Source organism: Oreochromis niloticus, linkage group LG11, assembly GCF_001858045.2.
Source record: "Oreochromis niloticus isolate F11D_XX linkage group LG11, O_niloticus_UMD_NMBU, whole genome shotgun sequence".
In the NCBI taxonomy this organism is placed as follows: Eukaryota; Metazoa; Chordata; class Actinopteri; order Cichliformes; family Cichlidae; genus Oreochromis; species Oreochromis niloticus.
The window spans coordinates 16,631,875-16,658,411 of NC_031976.2; the positions used below are offsets into that span (position 1 = coordinate 16,631,875).

The 26,537-nt window shown below is 41.8% G+C and overlaps 2 protein-coding genes across 6 annotated transcripts in view; both read right to left on the minus strand.

Annotated features, from left to right (window-relative positions):
• The window catches only part of LOC109200035 (myelin-associated glycoprotein), a 29,498-nt gene extending 19,897 nt beyond the window's left edge, over positions 1 to 9,601 (minus strand). The window contains exons 1-5 of the mRNA XM_025911306.1: positions 9,475 to 9,601; positions 8,447 to 8,529; positions 7,938 to 8,333; positions 7,549 to 7,842; positions 7,281 to 7,373 (exon numbers count right to left, since the gene is read on the minus strand). Coding sequence (XP_025767091.1) covers positions 7,281 to 7,373; positions 7,549 to 7,842; positions 7,938 to 8,333; positions 8,447 to 8,492 — 829 coding nt within the window. The 5' untranslated portion in view covers positions 8,493 to 8,529; positions 9,475 to 9,601. The remainder of the gene's footprint in view (positions 1 to 7,280; positions 7,374 to 7,548; positions 7,843 to 7,937; positions 8,334 to 8,446; positions 8,530 to 9,474) is intronic.
• LOC109194267 (myelin-associated glycoprotein) lies at positions 1 to 26,537 on the minus strand. 5 transcript variants are annotated; one of them, XM_025911309.1, is made up of 10 exons: positions 26,432 to 26,452; positions 26,065 to 26,069; positions 25,542 to 25,612; positions 25,052 to 25,459; positions 24,658 to 24,951; positions 24,414 to 24,513; positions 24,266 to 24,301; positions 24,139 to 24,171; positions 23,780 to 23,794; positions 1 to 545 (listed from the first exon to the last, which is right to left on the minus strand). In XM_025911309.1, the coding sequence occupies exons 3-9, from the start codon at positions 25,585 to 25,587 to the stop codon at positions 23,782 to 23,784; spliced, it is 930 nt and encodes a 309-aa protein (XP_025767094.1). In that variant the 5' UTR covers positions 25,588 to 25,612; positions 26,065 to 26,069; positions 26,432 to 26,452; the 3' UTR covers positions 1 to 545; positions 23,780 to 23,781. The 5 variants fall into 5 exon arrangements, with proteins under 5 accessions (XP_025767094.1, XP_025767095.1, XP_025767093.1 ...); XM_025911310.1 differs by lacking the exon at positions 1 to 545 and adding an exon at positions 5,116 to 5,488; XM_025911308.1 differs by lacking the exon at positions 1 to 545 and adding an exon at positions 22,932 to 23,279.

The window sequence follows — 26,537 nt, forward strand, 5'->3', positions numbered from 1 at the left end:
TTGACATATGTAGAATTTATTTCATTTGATTTGATTTGATTCAAATATCTCAGTGAATACAGAATAAAGATTATCATAAAGCAAGAAAGCACGAGACAAGGCTAATGAAAAGGTATTGGCTGAAGCATATGCTTATTACGCCAACCCTTTTAACAAAAGATCTTTTAGCATGCAGCTCCTGTACACAGGGCTCGAAGCAAAGAATAAAACAAAGCATTTCATATTATACTAATGACAAAATATACTAATATATAGGAACATAGTGAAGACCAATTATTTAAGAGAATAAAGAGAGGTTATTTTCTTTTGGAGGCAAGCTCCATTTATTAAGAAAATTTTTAAAAAGGCAGGAACGCTCTTTAGAGGTTTGTGGGTGGCTCAGAGCCATTGTGGGGAAGTTGCTGGGACTTCAAATGGGCTATTCTTTTGGCTGCCAAGACGCTGCTCCCTCCGCCGAGAAGTGGGCCATGAACTTCTTCACCAGGACAGCCTCTCTGGAGGAGTTGTTGGCTGCTACACGACCCAGGCCTTTTTTGAAAATTAACCTGTGATAAGACATAGCATATCAAGATAGAATTGTTATTATCATATAACTAAAGATGAACCAAACTGTTCACAATTTTATCTAGCTCTCAGTTTTAAAAAAGGCTGGTGACCCCTGTTATAGAGTCTGACAGCTGCAGGGATTATATACAAATATTCAACTGGTTCTATACCAGAATTAAACCAGGTCTAAAAAAAAAAGAAAAAAAAAGGACTTTATAAGATAGACCTTCTGAGTATCACTACAAAGATTATCAACAGTGGTCCTCATTCCACAGTTTGATATCAGCAAACACCGAGAGCATACATTGATATGACACCACAGCCATGCTATCATTGCAAACACTGATAACAGCATAAATCGAATTAAATCAGGACTTGATGAGACCTTTCGAGTATCACTAGAAATATTATAATCAGTCATCTCCATACCACAGTTTGCTATCAGTAAACACTGACGGCATTTACTGATAGCATACCACAGCCATGTTTTCAGTGAATAAGCAGATAGTTTAGCATATATTAGCACGGGTATCAATAAAGGACTACTGCTGTTAAAGCAGCTCATGAGTGAATGAACATGGTGCAATAAAAGTACTTTCAGAAGTACATTTTTCTAAACACCTACATTCACTTAAATTTACTTGAGTAGGTAGGTTAGGGGTTGCCACTTCAGCATGCAGTCAAGTTCTATACACTTGCTAATGACCTACTAATTGTATTCAGGTCTGTTGCAACAAGGACACATGGAAAAGTCTCAGAACACCGGCCCTCGAGGACTGCAGTTTGAGACTCCTGTTATCGCTAAGATTTCTCATTTTCTCCACTCCAGTGTGGTTATCAGGTTCTTTTGTAGCGCTAGTGTCTTCTCATATTATCCCAGTGCATACATTTGCAATCCCCTGTGCTGTTCCTGTGCATCCATTGGTCTTGCCTGTTGCCTACTAGCTGGCTTCCCTTCTCCGGATATTCTCCTTTAAAGACTTATTCAACACATCTATCTGTCCACCCTTCAGTTGCTCACTTTTCTTACAGAGACTAACTCAGTGGCTCCCTCCAGTGTTTCCTTGCTACCACCCTCAAGTAAGTAGGCTCTCAGTCTCCTGCAAACACATTCCAGTAACTGACAGTGATCTCCCTGTGTCTCTGGACAAAATCCTCTCATTGCAGCTATGTCCTGTGTAACCACTGTTTCTGGAAATAAACACCTTAAACTATAGAAAGTCTGTTTCTGGGTTTTGCTCCAGAAACAGACTGGAGCAAAACCCTACTTATTTGCTCGAGCTAATTATTGCATTCACTGTGGCGTTCGCTGCCCCAGCTAGTGATGGGTTAGCCAAAACTGGCTCGCAACCTAAATTTTAGCTCTCAAAGCAAAAAAAAATGTCTGGGAGATTGGTCATATCTTGACAAAGTTGATAGTTGGGACACTCGTAATTTAAGCTACCACTGTATCACAATTCACTGATCACATTAACTCGGTGGACAAACACATCGAGTTCACCTGGGAGGATATGAAAAATGCCAGGCTAGCCTTCTTCTAGCTTTCTGTGAGATTTCCATCAGCAATGGAGAATGTGTACTGTAAACCAATGAAGGTATTTAAGATTTTAGCTCTCATCATCCAGTAAACTACAAGCTGGGTGTTATCAGGATGCTACAACACAGACTGAAAACCATCTCCACAGATACAGCGGCTGGGGAAGCAGAAAACCATCATATGCGGTTATCCCACCTGGACTTTTGTCAAAGCTGGAAAGGCACCTAAAGAAAGCTCCAGGTGATCCAGGAGACAAGAAGGATAACTGCTGCCTTAGCCAAAACTCTTAGTGATCCTATATGTGTCAGGAGTATCGGAAGAGCTGAGATGCATTTTCTCTAAAGACCTGTTCTCTGTGCCTTTCAATCCCGAAAACATAAATTGGTCCACCCCAAGGATCTGGTCCCCTGACACAAACAGAGTAATGTAGTGTGTGCTGTTAAGTGCAAGGAGGATTGCCATGATTTATACACACCAAACAGCTTCTGGATAAGTGGATGGCACAACACAGAAACTCTTACTTGTCAGGCCAGGACTCCACAGTCTATTTACACCTTCAGGGCACCTTAATGGTCATTGATCAATGGACATGACAATTTGCCTAGTAATGATCAAGGAACTGATCCCTAGTTTCAGTCATTATGCAAATGTACCGTTTATAAGGTTGGGGAAACCTGTAGCCAGCTGAGACTGAAGAAGTCACTTGGATGTAGGGATGGGTACCGGTTTCCGGTGCCATCTGACATAAACGGTAGTAACCAGACCGAAAAGCAGCGCACATTTCGGTGCTTTATTTAGGTGCTTTTTTCTTTTCTTGAGATGTCATACACGTTGGATTCTAGCCAATCATTTTACCTTTACAAGGATAGTAGGCGGGCCCAGGTACATACGTTCTTTTCGAGCAGAGCTACAGATTAAAAATGCCCAAGGCGAAGCGGTCAAAAGTCTGGCTGTACATCACAGCAAAAGATGCAAACTCAGCAGCCTGCAACAAGTGCTTTAAGCCCCACGCCCTCAGTACCGCGAGCAAAAAGGAGGAGATCACGTTTAATTGGTTATAACACGGGGTGAGAAATATAAGTCCAGACGTGTGGTCTCCACAGAAACCTCTGAATCTCAGCTAAAATGTCATATAAACCATTTCTACAACCACCAAACTCAACGAAAACAAGCCATGATTAAACGAGCAGTTATGTAAATGCGCACAAGTCCGCTAAACAAACAAGGCGAACCAGAAATTCTCCAGACTTCATGTAACCTGCTAAAGATAGGCTGGTTATCTTCCAGAGCTATCACCAATTCCAAACACCAAGTTTCACCACGATCAGACCAAAATTCACTGAATGAGCCGCAAAAGAAGACCACAAAAACACACAACTGCGCAAATGCGCTAAGACAGAAATTGGCTTACCGTCCAGATTTCCTCCGTTATTTTCACCGGTAGCCATGTGATTATCAGCAGTTACCACGCCTACCTAGCGGCATCAGAGTCGTTTTCCGTCAACAACCTCCATTTTAGACCCACCTATAGACACGTGACTGGACAGACGTCACATGCAGTAAATTTGGGCCCACGTGGGTTTTGGCATTACAATGTCTGATTGGTTGACGTAACGTGAACGTGGCATCGTTACTGTGACTCTATTGGCTCAAACAATTAAAAAGAGGTGTCAATCATGCAAATTGACCAAAAGAAACGGCCAGAGGCCAATGAAGCCCTCCATGGCAGAAAAGGCCCATTACCATGTAAATGTATGGTTAATTCTTCAAAAACGCATTTTTAAAAAAAAGCATTTTTAGGCATGTTAATAAAATTAATTAATGACTGCTCTTAAATACCTAAAAAAATCAATTGGCATGGTGTCCAATTGTGTGCAAGAATTGGACATTTTTGTACAACGTCTGGATATTCATGTATTGACAGCGCTGTAATTTTTTACTGTTTCACTTTAAAGACATAAATCTTTGCACAGATGATGTTTATATGTTGTTACGGTTCTTATCATTTTGCAGAAAAAAAAGAGACTGCTAAAAATAAAAACATGAGAGGTTTTTGGACGAAGTTTGTGTTCTCCATTCTTTAAGCACCGGTTTGAGCACCGTTTAAGCACCGGCACCGTTTCAAAAGTACCGATTTGGCACCAGTATCAGATAAAACCTAAACGATACCCATCCCTACTTGGATGAGTGATGAAATGTTTCTCCAACTGAAAACGCTGCATTCAGATGAACAGAATCAACTTTTCATCAAAGTAAATACAAATTTTTATAAACATTATAAGTGTTTATAAACTACCGTGAGTATCAATTTTTCAGAAAAGTTTTAACAAAACTCAAGTAATGCCATCACTCAGAATATAAAGCATGAGCAGGTTTTATCACGAGCATTCTGCAGAGGGTCTGTATACAGGTAACACCGATCAACCAATAATGAAGTAACTACAGTCTAAACAGTTTAAGGTTTGTGTTTCAAGTAGTTAGTTTTCCATTTAAATACATCAGATTTTTATAGTAATCTCACTTCCTCCACACAAGTTAACACACAGACTTATAGTGAGACAAACAATTGTCTCTGTCTTGTGCTGTAGTGGCATCACAGGGCCTGTTTTCAGTAACCCTTCCCTCTTCACAATTGAGTATCTTCTTTTCAATCTCCTGTGCTGATCAAAATCTCCACATTAAAATTAGTTATTACTGTTCATCTTAAAATATGACAGATCACATTTTGATTCTCTTTAAAAGCTTTAAATAGCTCTACAATTAGAATTAAAATCCATCTTTAACTTTAGAGTGTCTTTGTTTCCCAACATTTTCCATAATTTTCCCCTTAATTATATTCATTAATGAAATGGAGTATGAATGAGTGTGAATGCTAGACAGAAAGCACTTAGAAGAAGGTGCTTGCGCGAATGGGTGTGAATGGGTGTGCAAGTCATGTTGTATAAAGTACTTTGAGTGATCCAGGAGAGTAAATTAAATTAAAATTTTACTGAATACTGAAGGTCTTTATGGTTCAAGCAATGAATTCAGTCTCAAGACAAATGAAGATTTATTCTTCAAAAATAGGCTTACAGTACTGATACATCTGTTTAGAAAACAGGAAGTGGTGGGCTTACATTGCTACATGCTCAGTTAACATTTCTGGCATAAATCATCTATCACATGATAGCGCATCCTTTCAAGCATGAATACAAAGAGAAAGGATCATACTAGTTAATAAAAAAGGGTAGAAGCTATGTGTTGAAGAAAAAGCTATTCATCTCTTCATTTTTTTATAGCATTTTACATTACATTTTTGTGTTTTTTTAAACATTTTTCTAACATGTTTTCCTGAAGCTGATATGCAAATGGAAAGAAGAATGTAACCATTTGAATTTGGTCCCCTTCTTGATTTCATTTCATTGCCTGAAAAATAAGAAAAATACAGGTTTGAAGTATATATGTACGATTTTAAATTCAAGCAAAGGAACAAGATACAGACACAGAAGGGAACAGGACTATTCTGTTTCTGTCCTTTGATCCAGTCGGAGCCTTCAAAGATGTGAGGAAAAACAAAGCATGAGACACAAGGAACTTTCAAAAAGTGAAAAACAACTAAGAAGAAAATGTAGAGAAGAAGATGTAGAGTGTCTCTAACTCTACATCAGTTTCTAAGACTTTGTAAAATGAGGAGGAAGTGAAATCAACCACTGCGAAGAGGACTCCTGCAAACCTAATTCGACTCTTTTCATCAGACTCTTTTACTTGTATTTAATTTTTATAATTTTAAAAAATATGATAAAATCAGGACTATAAATAATGTCTGTGAAGGTTCTCAGTCATCCAGGTCATCGTAGTCTAAGGAGCTTGGAAAGAAAAGCGTCTAGACTTCTTTAAGTTGCTTGAAGATGTTTCACCTCTCATCCGAGAAGCTTCTTCAGTTCTAAGGGTCAAATGGTGGAGAGTCCCAGATTTAAACCCCGTGGGAGTATCCCCCCTACCTAATCACATGAGCCAATGCGTGAAAACGGGTGTGGGTCACAATCAGCCAGGGTTTCGGGACATCTGACCTCAGTAAATCACATGATAGGGTGCGGCTAAGTTTCACAATGACTTTTTGAGAGTTTTGAGATCCCTTCCCAGACGCTTTAACACCCACTCACACTCTGGGCCATCTGACCTCAGGAAATGACATGTAGGGTGGATCTAGGTTTCACAATGAGCTCACCTGAAACCCTGGCTGATTGTGACCCACACCCATTTTCACGCCTTGGCTCATGTGATTAGGCAGAGGATAGTCAGGGGGTCCTTTTGTCTGTCTTTGGGGGGAAACTCCCACGGGGTTTAAATCTGGGACTCTCCACCATTTGACCCTAGAACTGAAGCGGTGAGAGGTGAAATGTCTTCAAGCAACTTAAAGAAGTCCAGACGCTTTTCTTTCCAAGCTCCTTAGACGACTGTAAATAATGCTGAAAAGAGCTTTAACTTCAGAGAAATGAAATTCAGGAGTAATAACATAAGTAATTAAGCAATAACATGATAAATGTGTCTTAAAGAAGCATTCATTTTTCATATCTCACCTTCAGCATCTTCCCCTGATGAAACCACAGAAAAACAAGAACAGAAAATAAGATATCATTTTAAATTTAATATCAAAACCACCAACATAAATACATCTGCCCTGTTGCTTAAAATGACTGTGAGACCATTGAGGCATTTGTGCACGGAAAGGTAGAGGTGAAGTAAGTGGAGAATCAAAAACTTAAAATCCCTATGGCCTTTAATCAGAATGGCTTAGACTGATTTAATTTAATTAGAAATGTAATCTTGAAGACGTGTGGATGTACAATTCCAAAGACTTTGCATTAAAAAAAACATGCATGCGTACTTAATGCTCCAAACTGTAAAAACAAAAGATAAGAAACATTTTTTTTCTCACCTGCGAGATAATCTGGAAAGCCTGTTGCACATGATGTGATAAATAAAAACAATCATTATATTGTTATCATATATGATGACAGGCTCAGAAACCAACTGCATCTGATCCAAAATATTTTTCTACTTACGTTCCTTCTTGATTTTGAAGCTCTGCAATACGGTTCCTTAAACAGAACAAACAAACATATGTTAAAGCGCGTACTGTAGAACTGATGAGAGGAAAAATGTCTCCTCCTTGTTAACAGAAAGCTTGATTCTCTATAAAATGACTCACGTGTATTTTTTGCCATTAAAATGCAGAAGATACCAAAGAGCAGAGCTGTACCAATCCCCACTACAGCAGGAATGATGATGTGATTATAGTTCTCAATACCTGGAAAGAGACAGAGTTGGTATTTGTTTGGGTTTTTTTTTTTTTTTGTTACTTCTTTAGAATACAGACAGCCTTCATCTAAACATACTTGTAATAGTGATGTTAACATTTTCTTAATCATGCAAAGTTAAGGGTTAAAAAATATATTGGAAGTAAACTACTGAAAGGATCTCACGTTTTACATGGATTGTGAAGGTTTCAGGTGATTTCAGGCCTCCATTAAATTCAGCAGTGCAGGTTATCTCTCTGTTGTCATCCTTCTCCTCAGGAATAAATGTCAGGATGGACTGCGTCACCCAGTTTCCTTGTTTAATGTCTTTATGATGCACAGTGACCTTTGCACTATCATGATTCCATGTGAGTTTAGGAACATGAGTGGGGCAGGTGTGGATGACTGAACAGGTGACAGTGTAGGGCTCTCCTAGAGTGGCTGTCTTTGGTTTAATCACTGTAGGCTTTGGAGGCTCAGCTGAAAATGAAAAAGGCAGACATAAAGTAAGAGGCAAAGTGATTTAATAGAAAACTGGTATAGATGTTTGAAGTCATGGAAAGCTGGTGACATACTGAGCATGTTCAACTTGACACAGTCTTCAACAAAGGAGAACATGTCCTTGGTGGGTTCATTGTTTTCTGTTTGCACTAGTTCAACCCGGAAACAGAAAGGGCCATTGTCATGATCTTTAACATCGGTTATTTCTAAGGTGCAGTTGTTCTGGCCCAGAAGTCCCACCAGCTTTGTTCGGCCCTCAAAGCTTTCCTTCATCAGTGTAGGATCCTCATGATAGATGTTGCTTTTTTTGTCATCTTTTTCATGCCAGATTCCTCTGAGTCTGGACGTGGGCAGGTTTCCTCCAGTATGGGAGAATGAACACGGTACCACAACACAGCATGTAACCAGAGCGTCAATGCTTTTTACAACAGTGGCCTTCCATTCAGCACTGGACACGGAGCTACAGATGGCTGAAAGAGAATTAATGGAATGTCACTGAAATAATGACTTCTCTGCCATTTCTTATAAAGGTATACAGTGTTTGTAAAGCAACTGTAAACCAAGAGGTGACTCATTATGTTACCTGCAAAAAGCATACAAGTTATCATAAACTTTGTTTGATTATCCATGTTTCTTGAGGGTCTTGTAAAACACTGCAGGATTTTTCCATGAAAAAAATACAAATAAATAAATAAATGCATCAAAATCACTTCAATACATGGAAATTACAACACAGTTTTAGAAAATAGACAACTTTTAAAATATATTCATATGAAACACAGGCAAAATTATTATTCCCATACATACTGCTATATACTCTGTTGGTAGTTTGTCAGCGCCTCTGTCATTTATATTTTATTTATTTATTTTTAATTTTTTTTATTTATTCTATTTTACTATTTGTCTCTGAAAGCAGCAAATCTCTCAATTCCCAGGTTCTCTGTATTTCTACTTTTAATGTCTTTGCATTGATACTGCAAGGAAGTATCAGGGGTTTTTAAAGTCCACAATCACTATTTCAGGCTTCATTACAGTGACTTACAAAAATGTTATAGCCACGCTTATGCCAGAAGTACTGTAAATACTTTGACAGTGAATTTCTTGGTAAATTACATAGGCTACAATACTGTGCAAAAGTGTTTGGCCACTGTTCATTTCATTATGTGTTGCTGCTAAAATGGGAAATAAATAGTGGGTTATTGAAATATATAAACAAAAATGAAAATACAATACACAAGGCAAAATCAGAGTTGTACAATTGTAACAAATTTAAAGTTGATATTTGGTATGACCATCTTTATTCTCCAACACAGTCTGAACTCTCTTAGGCAAGCTTTCTTGAAATCTCTTTTAGCAGTACTCAGCAATAGTTCTCCAGGCTTCCTGAGTGACATTTAAAAGCTCTTAATTTGATGTTGGGTGATATTTGTTCCATTTTCTGTCAATGCACAAGCAGGCAATGCCCAAACAAAAATTTAGAAAGGCGTTCAGAAAGTTTGGCAAACTACTGCTCAAGAACATTTGTCTGCTTGGAAGCAAAACATAAAGAAATGAGGGGTGACTTTTGCACAGTAATCTCTGTAATCTCTGTTATAATCATAAATATCTTACCTGCTTTTGCTGCCGTCTGGCTGAGTTGTTTGTGGCTACAAAACACTTTGACACTGTGTCCGACTCTTTCCGGTTTTCCAGATGATTTTAGTTTATTCATTCACTTAAAATCAAAGAGAAATTTGCTGCTGCTAAAGATGACAAGAAAAATAAATTACCAAATGCCAACCGAGGACTATTTTTCCAAAAACATAAACAGATTTTTCCAAGCATTTTTCCAAAAACATAAGTATTAAAAAAGTAGCTGTATCTCTCTCTCTCCATATACATACATACATATATATATATATATATATATATATATATATATAAATATATATATATCAGCATATCGGAGAAGAACGCTCAGTAATGCTCAGTGGCTATTGGATCTAAGAGTTCACCACAGCAACCTCTCTGAACAGGATCCAGTAATCATCACAGTGGCAGACATCCAGTATGAAGACAGCACCGAGCCCTGACATGATTCACGATACTACATGGAAGCTCCTGTCAGGCATCATGTGCTATATTAACATAACAATAAAAGAATATCAGTAGATTGGAGTATAAACTCCTTAAAAAAAAATTCTGATTATACCCAGCTGAAGCAAAAGAAGGAAAAAATGTTTTCTGCTGCCTGCATTGTAGAGGGTGACTTTGGGTCTAAACAGTATAACAACACAATATTTTCTATTATGAGTTCCAGTAGGTTATCTTTGTGTACAGGATGTGATCAGCTGATCTGCTACTCTTTGTGGATGTACACACTGACAATACACTATTTATGCTGTCGTTTTTCTAGACACTATAAAGTTGGTATGAAGGTGGAATTCAGTCAATGAATCTAAGCATCATCAGCTATAAATCATATTAATCTCTGCTACACTTGATGTAACCAACTCTGACCATGAGGCCATAGCTTTTGTTGAGCTAACAGAATTGTTGTATTTGAAATTACCAGCAAATTAAAAAATATTACTCCCTTTATGCTTGCTGGTCTTCTAGCTAGATGCTGAAGCACCGCAAACGCAATTCATCAACACCTGTTGTGCCACAAAAAAAACGAAAAAAAACACAACCCATTTTAACTATGGTTGTGTTTTTTGATCTCTTTTTATGTGACATCCCCTGGTGATTAATAAACGAACAGGACTGCCTTTCATGTGTTTCTGTTTAGGCTTAAATCGGTCTGATGTTTGAAGGCTCGCGGTGACGAAATAGTGGCTACCATAATATGCCTTAACCCAATAGTAACAAGCCTGTTTTGAGCTTGTTTTTTTCAGGAAAAAAAACTGCTCAAGTACAGATACTTGAAAATTCGATTTAAGTACAGTAACAATGTATTTATACGTCGTTATTTTCCACCTCAGAGCCCCGACAGCATGTTTGTTAATTTGACACATGTTGCTGCATCTGTTTTTAGGTTCGTTTTATTTTTTTCTCAGCTTTTATCTCCACCATTTCGCTACTTCTTCCACACTAATGAAAAGAAATGGGCTCCTGTCAATGCTTGTATGCTTGCGCAGCGGCAAAATGCGTCTCTCCTTCGGGAACATGCCAGTTATTCTTGATTACCAGTTCAGCCCTGCCTGGGGCATTTCGAAATCGAAAGTGTCGCCTTTCTGCTCAACTCTCGCTTCAAAAAACTCAAACACAAAGCTATCGTCCCACAGTTCATACTCTTATCTATTCTATTATCATTACAGTTGTCATGGTGCTGGGTCGTTGACCCAGCGTTTTGTGTTGTATGATTATTTTCCTCTGTTCTAGTTATTTTGATTTTGGTATTCTGTGTCCTCCCCTTGTGCCCTGTTCGTGTTCTGGATTTCCTGTTTTATTCTGAAGGTCTGTGTCTGTTGTCATCGTGTTCAACGGGTTGCGTATCCTCAGGTCGTCTTGTGTATTAGAATCAGCTGTGCTCCCACCTGTATGTCATTACCTGGTCTCCTTGTTTGTGTGTGTGCCTGTTGTCGGCTCGTCTGCGTTTGTCTGCGTTAGTCTGCGTTCTTCTGTGTATCTCTGCGTTCCATGGTGCTTTGTTCCTGTCTGTGTCTCTCTGCCCCTCAGCCCTTTTGTATGCTCTCAGGTTTGTTATTTAGTTTATCCCAGTTTAGGTCTCCTTCAGTTATTTGTCATGCCTCACTGCCGGTTTGCCACTCTGCCACTTCTGTAAATAAACTCTCACTCATATCATCAGTCGGCTGCCTGCATTTTGGGTCCTCCTTTCATTCCACAACACGACTGCTGCCCCAGCCGTGACAACAGTACTGTTTTACCTGGGGCCTGTATGTATATATATATATATATATATATATATATATATGTATATATGTATATATGTATATATATGTATATATGTATATATGTATATATATGTATATATGTATATATATGTATATATGTATATATGTATATATATATATATATATGTATATATGTATATATATATATTGTGGAGGTAAGCATTACGACACAGAGCTCTCAGTTCACACTCCTTCTTTATTTGTCTCCAACATCAACTGGACATATCGCGCCACAAAACAGAAGAACACACTTCCTCAACACTGGGTGTGAGTGGAGCCCTCTAGTGGTCCACCACACATGCCCCCCCCGAACACCCAGCAGAACTAGTCCAGGACCCGGGGCCTAAGCAAACGGCCGGAACGGCTGAACCGGGGGGGTGGGGAACTGACAGAGGGCAACCCAGCCCGGAAGCGAGGCTGGCACTGGCGGTCAGAAAAAGCTGCAGACGACTTGGACTCCGGTGATTGTGGATCACTCCTGGGGGAAAAAACAGAATCCAGCAGCCCGGTGGCAGGTGGGCGGCCGCGACGAGGGGCCTGGGCCGGGACCACCTGATCCTCTTGCATAACATGTGCAGGCTTAAGTCTGTCAACAGAGACAACCTCCTGCCGACCGCCAAAGTCCAAAATGAAATGTTTGTTGCCTGGTTTAAGAACCCTGTACGGCCCGTCATATGGGGGACGCAGCGGAGTCCTATGGGCATCGTGCCTGACGAAAACGAAACGAGCAGAGTCCAACGAACTCGGAACAAAAGTGTCAGGCAGGCAGTGGTGCACGGGACCAGGAACAGGAAACGAGCCTTTCGGGGGGCGAAAAGGCAACAAAGAGGGATCAAAACATGGGGGAGGGCCCTCAGGCAAGAATTCCCCGGGGACCCGGAGGGGCTGGCCGAGGACCAGTTCAGCCGGGGAAACCCCGAGGTCTTCTTTAACCGCGCTACGCAATCCCAGCAAAACCCACGGAAGACGGTCGACCCAGTCGCCACCTGTTAAGGAAGCCCGGAGCGCGGCCTTAAGAGACCGGTGAAACCTTTCGCACATCCCGTTAGCTTGCGGGTGGTATGCTGTGGTGCGGTGGACCTTGACCCCCAAGCCGTCAGCCATAGCAGACCAAAGCTCAGAAACAAACTGTGGGCCCCTGTCCGAGGTAATGTCAGCAGGGGGACCGAAACGAAGGTGGAAACCCACGTCGACAAAAACGCTCTGGCCACCGTCGCCGCTGTCGTGGACGCCAGTGGCACCACCTCCGGCCACCTGGTTGTGCGGTCCACCACAGTCAAAAGGTGCGTGAAACCCTGTGACTGCGGCAAGGGACCAACTAGGTCCACATGAACGTGATCGAAACGCCGACCGGGGATACGGAAAGGTTCGAGGGGTGCCTGCGTGTGCCGGTGGATTTTGAGCGTTGGCATGGGACACAAACCGCCGCCCATTCTTTCACCGTCTTGCGAAGGCCCGGCCAAACGAACCTGGCGCTGACCAGCTTGACCGAGGCCCGGACGCCGGGATGAGAGAGGGCATGCACCGAGTCAAAAACACGACGACGCCACGAAAGGGGAACCACCGGGCGGGGGCGGCCGGTAGAAACGTCGCAAAGAAGGCGCGGACCGCCGTCCCACACCGGGGTGTCCTCCAGCACGAGGCCCGTTTTCATTGACTGAAGCGCCAGGATGTCCGGGTCAGCATGCTGCTCGGCGGCCATGGCAGCGTAGTCGACGCCGACATACACTGGAGAAACCAACACACGTGACAGACAGTCAGCGACGTGATTGGACTTACCAGCCACGTGCTGAATGTCTGTGGTAAACTCCGAAATGGCCGCCAACTGGCGCTGCTGGCGTGCGCTCCATGGGTCAGAGACCTTGGACATCGCAAACGTCAAAGGTTTGTGGTCAACGTACGCAGTAAAGTTGCGACCCTCGAGGAAAAAACGAAAATGCCGTGTCGCGAGGTGCAGGGCTAGCAACTCCCTGTCAAAAACACTGTACTTGCGTTCGGCATCCCGGAGCGTACGACTGAAAAAGGCGAGCGGTTGCCAGAGACCTGAAACCCGCTGTTCCAACACCCCACCCACTGCCACGTCGGACGCGTCGGTGGTCAACGCGATCTCCGCCGACGGGAGCGGGTGTGCCAGCAGGGCGGCGTCAGCCAGCGCAGACTTGGCTGCGGAAAACGCATGGATGCGTTCCGGCAGCCAGTCAACCGGATCTTTGGCTGTTTTACCTTTTAAGGCAGCATAGAGTGGCTGCAGCAGGTGGGCAGCTCTGGGGAGAAAGCGGTTGTAAAAATTTATCATCCCCAAGAACTCCTGCAACGCTTTAACCGACGTGGGGCGTGGAAAAGCTGAAACGGCCTGGACTCTGTCGGGCAACGGAACCACACCTTCAGCGGAAATGCGGTGCCCGAGGAAATCCAGAACAGGCAACCCAAACTGGCACTTGGAAGGGTTGATGATCAGGCCGTGCGCTGCCAAACGCTGGAAAACCTGGCGCAGATGGGACTCGTGCTGGCTCGCTGAGCAGCTGGCCACCAATATATCGTCCAGATAAACAAAAACGAACGGCAGCCCACGCAAAACTGAGTCCATCAGCCGCTGAAAGGTCTGGGCGGCACCTTTCAGGCCAAACGGCATGCGCAAAAACTCGAACAAGCCGAAGGGGGTAATGACAGCGGTCTTAGGGACGTCTTCGGCGCGCACGGGAACCTGGTGATACCCCCGCACCAAGTCAATTTTAGAGAAAATCGACATTCCGGCGAGGTTGGCAGAAAAATCCTGAATGTGGGGGATGGGGTAACGGTCATTCTCCGTGGCATTATTTAAACGGCGGAAATCTCCGCACGGCCGCCACCGACCGTCTGATTTGGGCACCATGTGAAGCGGAGAGGCCCATGCACTGTTCGAACGCTGTACAATGCCAAGGCGCTCCATGGCTGCAAACTCTTCCCGAGCGACGGACAGTTTCGCGGGGTCGAGGCGGCGCGCGCGCGCGAACACCGGGGGCCCGACCGTGGGAATATAATGCTCAACCCCATGCTTCGTTACCGCGCCAGAGAAATCAGGGACAGACAGCGATGGAAACTCTGAAAGCAAACGCTGAAAAGCATCCCCGGAGGTCACTACATTAGCCCGAATTAGGGGTTCGGCGGCCCGTGTAAAACATGGCAGCGAAGAAAACGAAAGAGCATCAATTAAACATCTGTTAGCAACATCGACAAGCAGTCCGTGAGCGCACAGAAAATCAGCACCTAAAATAGGTACAGAGCTAGCGGCAACAACAAAGTTCCACTGGAAATCCCGGCCATGAAAACAAACAGTCACCAACCTTTCCCCAAACGTTTTGATGGGAGAGCCATTAGCTGCCATGAGCTGCGGCCCACAGTTCGCTGCTAGTCCGTCGGCAGCGGTAGGGGGAAGGAGGCTCTTCTGGGAGCCGGAGTCCACGAGAAAACGTCTCCCGGAGCGCGAGTCCTCTATGAAGAGCAGCCTCTCTGTATTGCCAGCGGTCGCGGCTGCTACGGCGCGCTGGCGGGTCCATTTCCCTGGGCCGAGAAAGCGCAAGGCGGCAGGCAGCGACGCGCTCTGTCGCCAAATCGCTGATGGTAGAAACAGATGTTCTTGCCGCCGTGCCGGCGTGTAGCAATCCCTGCCGTCAGCAAGGGGGCGGATGCTCTGGGGGAGGCAGGTGGTGGCGTGGAAGGCGTCGCCGGCGAGTCCGTAGCCACGGCGTGAACGTTGAAAGTGCGGCTAGCCAGGAGAATGCGATCCGCTTCTTCAGCCAGGGAGCGATAATCCTTCGCAGGCAGAAGCGGGGAGTTTGCGAGGACGGCTCTCACGGCGGCCGGTAGCTGGCGGAGGAAGAGGTGGGCGAAGAGGAATCCCCCGTCATCCGGCCCGAGCAACGACAGCATGTTCTCCATGAGCTCGAGCGCGGTACCGCCACCCAAGCCTGACAGGTTGAGGAGCTTTTCGGCTCGTTCAGCGTCGGAGAGGGCATAGCGCCGAAGAAGCAGCTCTTTAAGGGCGGCGTATTTCCCTTGGGCGGGTGGGTCCCGGAGGAGCGGCATCGCGCGGCGGGTGGCCAGCGGGTCGAGTGAGGCCACCACATGGTGATACTTCGTGTCGTCAGCCGAGATGCCGCGAAGGGCGAACTGAGCCTCCACGTGCACGAACCATGACGGGGGGTCATGGAGCCAAAAGTCCGGCAGTTTCAGCGCCACAGCGAACGTAGCTGCAACAGGAGGCGGAGGTCCGGCGGCCGCCGATGCCTCCAAAGCGGAGTCTGCGTTATCTGCGGCCCGTTGCATGCTCGAGTCAGGGGTCACCAATGTGGAGGTAAGCATTACGACACAGAGCTCTCAGTTCACACTCCTTCTTTATTTGTCTCCAACATCAACTGGACATATCGCGCCACAAAACAGAAGAACACACTTCCTCAACACTGGGTGTGAGTGGAGCCCTCTAGTGGTCCACCACAATATATATATATATATGTATATATATATATATATATATATATATATATATATATGTATATATATATATATATATATATATATATATATATATATATATGTATATATATATGTATATATATATATGTATATATATGTAGAGAGAGAGAGAGAGAGAGAGAGAGAGAAAGTAAATAATACCCTCACGGGAGAATCGATATCTCTCTATGAGCACACCGTCGCGCTGAGCTAAAGGATCCTGTCTATCCCGCAATATACGCTAAATTCTGTAAACTCTCCTTATCAATCTTGCACCTTCCTTGCTCGCGTACAAACGGACAGGACATGGCTGCGACAGACTTCCCAAATCCACCTTCGCTTTTATAGCCGTGGTCTCTCATCTTGATTGCACGTAGTAATTTACTATTACTACTCTAAAATATGAATTACATCTGACATGATCTACTACATGTAATAGAATGGTTAATAGTACATTTCCCTTTTTTTCGGAAATGACCTGTATGTATCTGTATGCAATCAATAAAAGAATCAAATACTACATTATCTTTAGTTACATTGATAATATTTATTTATGGTAAAACAGTGGAGAAATGTCGCTGTTGCTTTCATATAACTGCAGCGGACATACCTGAGTGGCCGCGATCTAATCCTGTTTACATAAAGTAAACCTGCTCCCGAGCAGGCTTACGCTTACGGATCTGTTGCTATGACAGCAAGTCCCAGATGAGCTTCGGAGAACCGAACGATCCAAGATCACGCGAAATCGTCAACATTCAAATCTGGCTAACTTACTTAGCGAGGTACGAAGAACAGGCCCCTGCTTCTCCTCAGCTGTTTGTCTCTGCAAATCTCTCTGACATCATCACTGACTCTTTCAGGAGGATTTTCAAATCTTTCCAGCTGGAACCACCCACTTCACTGGAATCCTAGAAAGAAGCACAGCCGTCTTATTAACATAAAAAAACATGATCAGGATAAGATGGCGGATACAAAAAATCCTTCACTGAAAATCGGACAGGGCCGTTTCTAACTTTTTTGAGGCCCTATACAAGATTCTGTTTGGCAGACTCTATTTTATAACATTACACAGGGGGTTCCAGCTCTTAAAGACATTGCTGTGGTGGTTGCTATGGATGCATGGTCCACAGCAATCACAATGTTTTGGGTGAACTTGGTGTGTACAATTCCTGTTTTAAGCTGTCTGCCAAAGGGAGGCTGCATTTCATTTCACAGTGCAAACAGTCTGCTATAACTTGAATTCAAACCCTATTTTATACTTTAAGAAAAGGCCTGCTATTGACGTTTATAACACACACACACACACACACACACACACACACACATATATGTATTTACACCCACTGAAACTTTATCTCACCATGACAATGTAACTTCACTAAAACCTTTAAAATATGTGGTATAAACGGGAAAAATTAAGTGGGACGATAAAGTCAAAGAAGGCCTTGAATATACTCAGTCATCTATTTATTTTTACTCAGAAATGCTAGTTTGAATTTAGTTTCCATTTGTATGATTGAACCAATTCAAATTTGACCATGATAGAATGGAGACCGGTCCATCTGTTCACTCCCCAACAAGACACTGAGTGGATAAGTGTTTATATAATTAGATGACTGATGTTGAATATGAATATTAAATGGAAATCCACTTTTAACACAAATTTCTATGTAAGATTCGGCAAGTGTAATATGGATTACATATGTCTGAATTCCTAACCCTAACCCTAGGTAAAATTTCATTTATTTCAGTAATTCAACTCAAAAGGTGAAACTAATATATGATATAGACTCATTACATGCAAAGCGGGGTATTTCACGCCTTTATTTGTTACAATTTCGATGATTACAGCTTACAGCTTATGAAAACCCCAAATTCAAAATCACAGAATAGAATATTACATGAAATCAACACCTCAAAGACCAAGGAACTGGTTGTGAACTTCGGGAGGTCCAGACCATGTCCACTGCTGGTTGAGAAAGAGGGAGAGGAGGTGGAGGTGGTCAGCACATACAAGTACCTCGGGCTGTGGGTGGACAACAAACTGGACTGGTCATGCAACACGCAGCACCTGTATAAAAAAGGCCAAAGCAGACTGCAGACCTCAGGAGGCTGGCTCTGCGGTTGGCATGAAGCTGGACACTCTGGTGACAGTGGCAGAGAAGAGGACATTAAAGAAACTGTTGGACATTATGGACAATGCTGGGCATCATTTGCACACGGTCATAAACAACCAGAGGAGTCTGTTCAGTGACAGGTTGCTTCTCCCAAAGTCAAGGACCAACAGACTTAAAAACTGCTTTGTCCCACACGCCATTAAACTGTTTAACTCCTCGCTGGAGGGGAGAGGGAGGGGAAACAGGAGGACAAAGGAGGGCAGGAACAACTAATCTGCAGTGCACTTTTCACTGTGCAATATTTTTTCATATTCAGCGGTGCAATAGACTCAAAATAGTTGAAATGTGCAATTCCCTGGTCATTCCTATTATCCTATTTATTGCTATTATATACTCTGTATTTATATATGCCTCTGTGTTTATATATATGTGTATATGTGTATGTATGGTATATTTCTATTTCTGCTTACATTCTTTTGCAACTTCTGTCGGTGCTGTGCTACTGGAAACAGAATTCCCAAGAGGAACCCACCCGAGGGATTAATAAAGTTTTATATAATCTAATCTAATCTAATCTAATCTCTAAATCAATAAAACAAGGATTTTAAATATAGAAATGTCAGACCTCTGAAAAGTATAATCATACATATGTACAGTGGTCCCGCTGTTCATGCGTCACTGAGTTTTTTATTACACAATACAACTTTCAACAATGCGCATTACATTCTGCAGCCTTATTGACAAATTTCCTCCGTGTCGTGTCTCCTGCGCTTCCCAAATTTATCATGTTTGGTTTTGATAACCATCACGTCCAATAGAAAAAACAGCACAAAAAACACCCATAACTATGACCCTCATTCGGAAATAGACACCTGCACCGAGGGAAAAAGGCGCACAAAAGTGGTGCGCAGACAAAGACAAAACGCGGCATAGTAATACTTTTACGTTTTAAAATCTACAAAGGTTTGCACTTTGAGAATCAGCTTGTGAGAACTTTGAGTAATGCTCATGTGTGTGAGAAAAAGTGTATAAACTGTGTGGCAAGGGCTAGTTATTCTGAGAACCCCTGCTGCAATAAATGAGGGACCACTGCATATACTTTATCTATGACTATTGTTTTCAACCTGTTAACATTCAGTCTTGACAGAGCCAACTGATTCTGCAGCAGAGCCATCCCCTGTTGCTTCTCCTGGCTCCCCAGTCCCTGGTCCCTCCGTTCCTGCTGCTGCACCCACAGGTATGTAATTGTAGCAACAGATGTACAGCAAGCACTGATAGCTTTTTACTCACTTGAATTCCCTTGAATTACCTTTACTAAATATCTACAACCAATCTGATTATATCCTGTTTTTTTTTCCATGTTGAAAATGAAAATCTAGTTGCAGCCTTCTCATTACTTTGTGTTGTTTTGTGCTGTGTTTCACAGGCCCACAGAGGAGGACAGCTCCGAGGCGGACGAGGGACTGGTCCCAGGACGGTCGATCGGCAGTGGAGCTGGCCATCCTGGAGTCCCTGAAGAGGCCACGCCAGTCTCCAACGGAGCATTTCCTCCATTTCTAGGCGGGCGATTCTGGGACTGACGCGGGACAGCAGGTCCTCAAACTAGGCGAGGGAAAGACGGTGGTATCACTGTCATCGCCGTCATCCAGGCACAGGTCCTGGACCAAGTGGTGAAACTCTCTAAACTGCTCACGCCTCTGGAGGACCTGATGGACCCAGGTACAGCAGTAAATAGAGAAGGGAAAAGGGAGACTCTCTCTTCAAGCACTAGCTCAACAGCTGACATCTAGCAAAGATACCGTCTGGCACAACTTCCTCCCACATTTCCGGTTCACGCGCGTCAAAATATGCAATTTTGAGGCGCGATGGATTTTTCCAGGTGCGAATGTTTGGGGCGTTTTCGCTCTCGTCTATCGCGTTCGGTATGAACACACCATAAGGCACAGGTGGAAAAATGAGGGTGTGGCAAAGAACAGAAAGACAGAAGTTAAAGACACAAAGAGAGCCAAAACATAACTTTGCAGACAAGGACCTCAGAGGGACGAAGAGAGGGAATAATGAAAGCCTAATGTAAAAGAAATGAAAACAATCAGAGAGAAAGACACATACACAATGTGGACAAAAATACTGGGCCACCTACACATTACACACATTGAAGCTGCTAAGGCATGGAAGCCATGACATAAAGCCCCCAGCACACATTGTTTGTGCTAATGTTACAGTTTTTCTTCATCGCTAAGATTTCTCATTTTCTCCACTCCAGTGTGGTTATCAGGTTCTTTTGTAGTGCTAGTGTCTTCTCATATTATCCCAGTGCATACATTTGCAATCCCCTGTGCTGTTCCTGTGCATCCATTGGTCTTGCCTGTTGCCTACTAGCTGGCTTCCCTTCTCCGGATATTCTCCTTTAAAGACTTATTCAACACATCTATCTGTCCACCCTTCAGTTGCTCACTTTTCTTACAGAGACTAACTCAGTGGCTCCCTCCAGTGTTTCCTTGCTACCACCCTCAAGTAAGTAGGCTCTCAGTCTCCTGCAAACACATTCCAGTAACTGACAGTGATCTCCCTGTGTCTCTGGACAAAATCCTCTCATTGCAGCTATGTCCTGTGTAACCACTGTTTCTGGAAATAAACACCTTAAACTATAGAAAGTCTGTTTCTGGGTTTTGCTCCAGAAACAGACTGGAGCAAAACCCTACTTATTAGCTCCAGCATTCATATTGCATTCACTGTGGCGTTCGCTGCCCCAGCTAGTGATGGGTTAGCCAAAGCTGGCTCGCAACCTAAATTTTAGCTCTCAAAGCAAAAAAATGTCTGGGAGATTGGTCATATCTTGACAAAGTCGATAGTTGGGACACTCGTAATTTAAGCTACCACTGTATCACAATTCACTGATCACATTAACTCGGTGGACAAACACATTGAGTTCACCTGGGAGGATGTGAAAAATGCCAGGCTAGCCTTCTTCTAGCTTTCTGTGAGATTTCCATCAGCAATGGAGAATGTGTACTATAAACCAATGAAGGTATTTAAGGTTTTAGCTCTCATCATCCAGTAAATTACAAGCTGGGTGTTATCAGGATGCTACAACACAGACTGAAAACCATCTCCACAGATACAGCGGCTGGGGAAGCAGAAAACCATCATATGCGGTTATCCCACCTGGACTTTTGTCAAAGCTGGAAAGGCGCCTAAAGAAAGCTCCAGGTGATCCAGGAGACAAGAAGGATAACTGCTGCCTTAGCCAAAACTCTTAGTGATCCTGTATGTGTCAGGAGTATCGGAAAAGCTGAGATGCATTTTCTCTAAAGACCTGTTCTCTGTGCCTTTCAATCCCCAAAACATTCTGGACGAAAAATTGCTCCACCCCAAGGATCTGGTCTCCCAATACAAAGAGTGATGTAGTGTGTTCTGTTAAGTGCAAGGAGGATTGCCATGATTTATACACACCAAACAACTTCTGGATAAGTGGATGGCACAACACAGAAACTCTTACTTGTCAGGCCAGGACTCCACAGTCTATTTACATCTTCAGCCCACCTTAATGGTCATTGATCAATGGACATGACAATTTGCCTAGTAATGATCAACTGATCCCTAGTTTCATTCATTATGCAAATGTACCGTTTATAAGGTTGGGGAAACCTGTAGCCAGCTGAGACTGAAGAAGTCACTTGGATGAGTGATGAAGTGTTTCTCCCACTGAAAATACTAGGTCAAAATGGACAGAATCAACTTTTCATCAAAGTAAATACAATTTTTTTTATAAACATTATAAGTGTTTATAAACTACCATGAGTATTAATTTTTCAGAAAAGTTTTAACAAAACTCAAGTAATGCCATCACTCAGAATATAAAGCATGAGCAGGTTTTATCATGAGCATTCTGCAGAGGGTCTGTATACAGGTAACACCGATCAACCAATAATGAAGTAACTACAGTCTAAACAGTTTAAGGTTTGTGTTTCAAGTAGTTAGTTTTCCATTACTCACGACTCTGTTAAGACTACAGACAATCTTTAAATACATCAGATTTTTATAGTAATCTCACTTCCTCCACACAAGTTGACACACAGACTTATAGTGAGACAAACAATTGTCTCTGTCTTGTGCTGTAGTGGCATCACAGGGCCTGTTTTCAGTAACCCTTCCCTCTTCACAATTGAGTATCTTCTTTTCAATCTCCTGTGCTGATCAAAATCTCCACATTAAAATTAGTTATTACTGTTCATCTTAAAATATGACAGATCACATTTTGATTCTCTTTAAAAGCTTTAAATAGCTCTACAATTAGAATTAAAATCCATCTTTAACTTTAGAGTGTCTTTGTTTCCCAACATTTTCCATAATTTTCCCCTTAATTATATTCATTAATGAAATGGAGTATGAATGAGTGTGAATGCTAGACAGAAAGCACTTAGAAGAAGGTGCTTGCGCGAATGGGTGTGAATGGGTGTGCAAGTCATGTTGTATAAAGTACTTTGAGTGATCCAGGAGAGTAAATTAATTAAAATTTTACTGAATACTGAAGGTCTTTATCGTTCAAGCAATGAATTCAGTCTCAAGACAAATGAAGATTTATTCTTCAAAAATAGGCTTACAGTATTGATACATCTGTTTAGAAAACAGGAAGTGGTGGGCTTACATTGCTACATGCTCAGTTAACATTTCTGGCATAAATCATCTATCACATGATAGCGCATCCTTTCAAGCATGAATACAAAGAGAAAGGATCATACTAGTTAATAAAAAAGGGTAGAAGCTATGTGTTGAAGAAAAATCTTTTTTATATTACATTTTTGTGTTTTTTTAAACATTTTTCTAACATATTTTCCTGAAGCTGATATGCAAATGGAAAGCAGAATGTAACCATTTGAATTTGATCCCCTTCTTGATTTCATTTCATTGCCTGAAAAATAAGAAAATACAGGTTTGAAGTACATACGTGCGATTTTAAATTCAAGCAAAGGAACAAGATACAGACACAGAAGGGAACAGGACTATTCTGTTTCTGTCCTTTGATCCAGTCGGAGCCTTCAAAGATGTGAGGAAAAACAAGGCATGAGACACAAGGAACTTTCAAAAAGTGAAAAACAACTGAGAAGAAAAACAAAATGCATAATGTGTCTCTAACTCTACATCAACTTCTAAGACTTTGTAAAATGAGAGGGAAGTGAAATCAACCACTGCGAAGAGGACTCCTGCAAACCTAATTCGACTCTTTTCATCAGACACTTTTACTTGTATTTAATTTTTATAATTTTAAAAAATATGATGAATTCAGGACTGTAAATAATGCTGAAAAGAGCTTTAACTTCAGAGAAATGAAATTCAGGAGTAATAACATAAGTAATTAAGCAATAACATAATAAATGTGTCTTAAAGAAGCATTCATTTTTCATATCTCACCTTCAGCGTCTTCCCCTGATGAAACCACAGAAAAACAAGAACAGAAAATAAGATATCATTTTAAATTTAATATCAAAACCACCAAGAAAAATAAATCTGCCCTATTGCTTAAAATAACTGTGAGACCATTGAGGCATTTGTGCACGGAAAGGTAGAGGTGAAGTAAGTGGAGAACCAAAAACCAAAAATCCCTATGGCCTTTAATCAGAATGGCTTAGACTGATTTAATTTAATTAGAAATGTAATCTTGAAGACGTGTGGATGTACAATTCCAAAGATTTTGCAATTAAAAAAACATGCATGCGCACTTAATGCCCCAAACTGTAAAAACAAAAGATAAGAAACATTTTTTTTCTCACCTGCGAGATAATCTGGAAAGCCTGTTCCACATGCTGTGAGAAATGAAAACAATCATTATATTGTTATCATATATGACGACAGGCTCAGAAACCAAATGCATCTGATCCAAAATATTTTTCTACTTACGTTCCTTCTTGATTTTGAAGCTCTGCAATACGGTTCCTTAAACAGAACAAACAAATACATATATTAAAGAGCGTACTGTAGAACTGATGAGAGGAAAAATGTCTCCTCCTTGTTAACAGAAAGCTTGATTCTCTATAAAATGACTCACTTGTATTTTTTTGCCATGAAAATGCAGAAGATACCAAAGAGCAGAGCTGTACCAATCCCCACTACAGCAGGAATGATGATGTGATTATAGTTCTCAATACCTGGAAAGAGACAGAATTTATGACATCATTAAGAATGCATACAGTCATTGAAAGATACTTTTAATAGTGATATTAACGTTTTCTTAATCATGCAAAGTTAAGGTGAACCAACATATTGGAAGTGAAGAACTGAAAGGATCTCACGTTTTACATTCAGTGTGAATTTTGAGGAGGATGTTTTCTTCTCATTAAATGCAGCCGTGCATGTCAGCTCTCTGTTGTCATCCGTCTCCTCAGGAATAAATGTCAGGATGGACTGTGTCTCCCAGTTGCCAGAATGAATTAGTCTATGGTACACAATGATCCCTTCTGTCTTCCAGTTCCATGTAAGTGTAGGTACATGGGTTGGACAGGTGTGCATGACTGAACAAATGACAGTGTAGGGCTCTCCTTGAGTGGCTGCCATTGGCTGAATCAACGTAGGCTCTGCAGGCTCAGCTGAAGACAAAAAAGGGAGACATAAAGTAAGAGGCAAAGTGATTTCACAGAAAACTGGTATAGATGTTTGGAATTGGAAGGTGGAAAGTTGGTGACATACTGATCATGTTCAACTCGACGCAGTCTTCAACAAAGGAGAACATGTCCTTGGTGGGTTCATTGCCTTCTGATTTTACTAGTTCAACTCTAAAACAGAAAGGGCCATTGTCATGATTTCTAATTTCAGTTATTTCTAAGGTGCAGTTGTTCTGGCCCAGCTCTCCCAACATCTGTGTTCGGCCCTTAAAGTTGTCCTTAATCAGTGTAGCATCACTATGAAAGATGTTGTTTCCTTTAGTATCTGGTGTTTTGCCTTTATCATGCCACATTGCTCTGAGTCTGGACGTGGGCAGGTTTCCTCCAGTATGGGAGAATGAACATGGTACCACAACACAGGATGTAACCAGAGCATCAATGCTTTTTACAACAGTGGCCTTCCATTCAGCACTGGACACGGAGCTAAAGATGGCTGAAAGAGAATTAAGCAAATGTCATTTATAAAGGTATAGAGCACTTATAAAACAATTGTAAATAAAAAGCTGGCTCATTACCTGCAAAAAGCAGACAAGTTATCATAAACTTTGTCTCTTTGTCCATGCTTCTTCTTTGTGTAATACACTGAAAAAATAACTAAACTGAACAAATTAGTTGTCAAAAATGAAGCAACTTGAAAAATATATTTATATAAAATTCAAATAATTAAGATTTTCATATGTATTACTATATATACTCTCGGTATTTTGCCACTGCGTTGCCTCTGTCATTTATATTTTGCCTGTTTTATTTTTACTTGTATGCAGCAAATCCCTCACTACCCTCAGTAGTTCCTTATCTTTGTATATTTAAAGTCTTTGCCATTTGACATCAAACTGTAAGAAGGTATCAGGGGTTCTTAGAACCTTCAGTGACTATAAAATATAAAAAATAGACATGACCAGGTCCGAGCTTCAAATCTGGCAGCATCCCAGAGGGGCTATGCATGCTTTGACATCATTCAATACTGTGAAATTCTTAATAAGTTACATAAGCTACAGTATTGCACAACTGTCTTGAGCCACCGTTCATTTCTCTATATTTTGCTAGGAAAATGAGAAATAAGTGCAGATATTCACTAAAACATTTACAAACACGTGGAAATACAGCACATAAAGCAAAAATAAGTGTTTACAATTCTAACAAACTTAAAGTTGATATTTGGTTTGAATACCTTTATTCTCCAACATAGCCTGAACTCTTTTATGAACGCTTTCTTGTTATTTCACTAAGATGTCTTAAGCAATAGTTCTCAAGGCTTCTTGAAGGACACTGAATGCTTTCTTTTGTTCTTTCCTCTTTCAATGCTCAATTAGCCAATGTCCAAAGAAAAACTTTGAAAGACCTTCAGAGAACTATTTTTTAAGACTTGTTATCTAATAATCATATAATCATATAAATATCTTACCTGCTGTCTGGCTGATTTATATAAGGCTGATTTATATAAGGCTACAAAACACTTTAGCAATGTGTCTGAGTCTTTCAGATTTTTACTTTCAAATCCTTCTCAAAGG